General features: G+C 33.6%; 1 protein-coding gene across 1 annotated transcript; it reads right to left on the bottom strand.

The window, feature by feature from the left end:
* Nucleotides 1-200: 200 nt before the first annotated feature.
* Nucleotides 201-653, bottom strand: LOC145286380 (uncharacterized). Its single transcript, XM_080135309.1, has one exon. The coding sequence runs from the start codon at nt 651-653 to the stop codon at nt 201-203; it is 453 nt and encodes a 150-aa protein (XP_079991435.1).
* Between the last annotated feature and the right edge of the window lie 1,544 nt (nt 654-2,197).

Raw genomic sequence — 2,197 nt, 5'->3', positions numbered from 1 at the left:
GCTATGTCATAGGAACATAAATATCAGTATTTGATGAACACTTTACATCACGAATAAATTCTGCAAACCGAAAAGAATCAGGAATGCAGAAACCGATATATATTTCCAGGACAGGTTTAAGGATATCGGCTAACCATTTACCCAATTCATGTTGCGCGGAACACAACATTGAAAGAATAGGTCGCATAAGAATATTTTCCTTATGGGCTTTGGGTAAACCGTACATCCTGGAACGTTGCGAACCCAACAGGACGAAAACGATCATAAGTTTCTTTGGAAAGCCATCCATTTTTATAAAGTCTAAGAAAGCGAGATTGAAGTTTAGTTTCTGTATTAAGTGTCCTATCATTTATACGGTCGTTGCTTAAATATTCAAATTTTGTAGCCTCGCCAGGTATCACCATCATTTTCTCGATATACACGGTTTGGTCGAGAATAACGACTCCAGAACCGTTGTCTGGTTTTGTAATATAGATATCTTTATTTGATTTCAAAGACTTAATGGCCTTAAAATGGTTGGCTTGCAACGCAAAAAATTTCGAGTCAATAGAACTACTAACGAAACTGTGCGCAAGATCAACGAGACGTGCTTTTAACCAGGATAGATCTTCAGACGAAGAGGGCACGTGTTTCTTCAGCTGTAGATACAGCATTTCAAATTCATCAAATACCTCCTCCTTGTTAATATATGAAGGAGGTATGCCAAACTCAAGGCCACGTGAGAGGACAATTTTTTTCGGTGTCAGGCAATGAATATTTTTTAAAAATTAAAAATATTCCTTTCACTCGTCTGACCAGAACCTAACTTTCTATTAATAAGAAATCTCAGAAAGCTTTCGAATTTTTTCTTTGCGTAAAATATCACCAGCAGAAATATAACTAGAAAATCGTATTTTGTCAAACAATGACAAGATCGACCATCCAAAACTCCACAACCGGTGATATTTGCGTTTGGTAGAACCCAAACCTTCAGATAAATGTAGAATTTCATCTTTTAAAAAGCTCGTTCGACATTTACCGCATTTCTCGCTTTAACCTTCAAAACACGCCTGGAAATATAACCCGGTGAGACGTGATTAAGCAAACAGGATCGAAGAAAGAATATTTTGGATTGAACTGAAGTAATCTTAGCCTTCAATCCAATGATTTCTTTTAATTTCTTTATAATATTTTTGTTATACCTTTTCCTCAAATATATAAAAAGATTTTTATGGGTAAATATACTTCGTGAACCAAGTGCAAGAAAAATTCAAAGCATTTGCACTTTAAGGAACGATTAGAATCTTAAAAAGGTCTTTCGGTTAGAGTGACCGAAATAGTGAGTTAATGCCTGGCATTCGGTGGAATGCCCCGTTCCTAGCAAAATCAAAACAATAAAAATAATTAAAGCAAAAATTTGAACAAAAACTTATTTATAATAAAAAAAAATAGTAAATTTCTAATTAAAAACTTATATATTTTTGGACAAATACATATTTTCTTAAATAAATATTTATGTTTAATTTGAATATTTGTAAATATATAAATATATATATATATATATATATATATATATATATATATATCACGACGCTTATTTTATTTATTTTCTTTCTATTTATAAAAAAAATAGTTAGCTTTAGTGCAGATAAGCATTCCTAAGCAAATTGTGTTCATTTTAGTAGAGTTCTATCAGCGTAAGGGAAAAGTTAACAAAGTCCCTATTTACACATTAAGAATATTGTGAAAAATTCCATAGCAACAACAACATTATGTTTGCCAGCCTAACATGATTTGCTAGACGGTCTTTGATTGGTTCAATTTGAATGCGCCAGTTTGGCGCTAATTTTGTATACATGTGCGTTTATTTTTCAGTCTGACAATGAACACGGAACAGTAAAAGACTCACACGGCGGTGCTCTGTTATAGAGTGCCAGGATTTTACCTTCATTGGACACCATGCAGTGGGTGGACGAAGGACATTTCTCTAAATACATAGACAACATACTTGCTGAACTTATTTTACCCAATGAGGATATTCTACAGTGTTCGACTTGATATATTTGATTATAGGAAATTATTCCTATTTCTTCCAGAGACCACGAGGTCTTAAAATATGTCATATTGGGCGACAACATTCACGCCGTGTTCAACCATGTACAACATGGACATCCTTCTAAGGAAACATCGAACCAACATTTCCACAGAGGAATCATAA

This window comes from Euprymna scolopes, chromosome 10 (genome assembly GCF_053919585.1).
Source record: "Euprymna scolopes isolate OS-2025 chromosome 10, ASM5391958v1, whole genome shotgun sequence".
Lineage (NCBI taxonomy): Eukaryota > Metazoa > Mollusca > Cephalopoda > Sepiida > Sepiolidae > Euprymna > Euprymna scolopes.
This window is presented reverse-complemented; position numbering and strand designations above follow the sequence as displayed.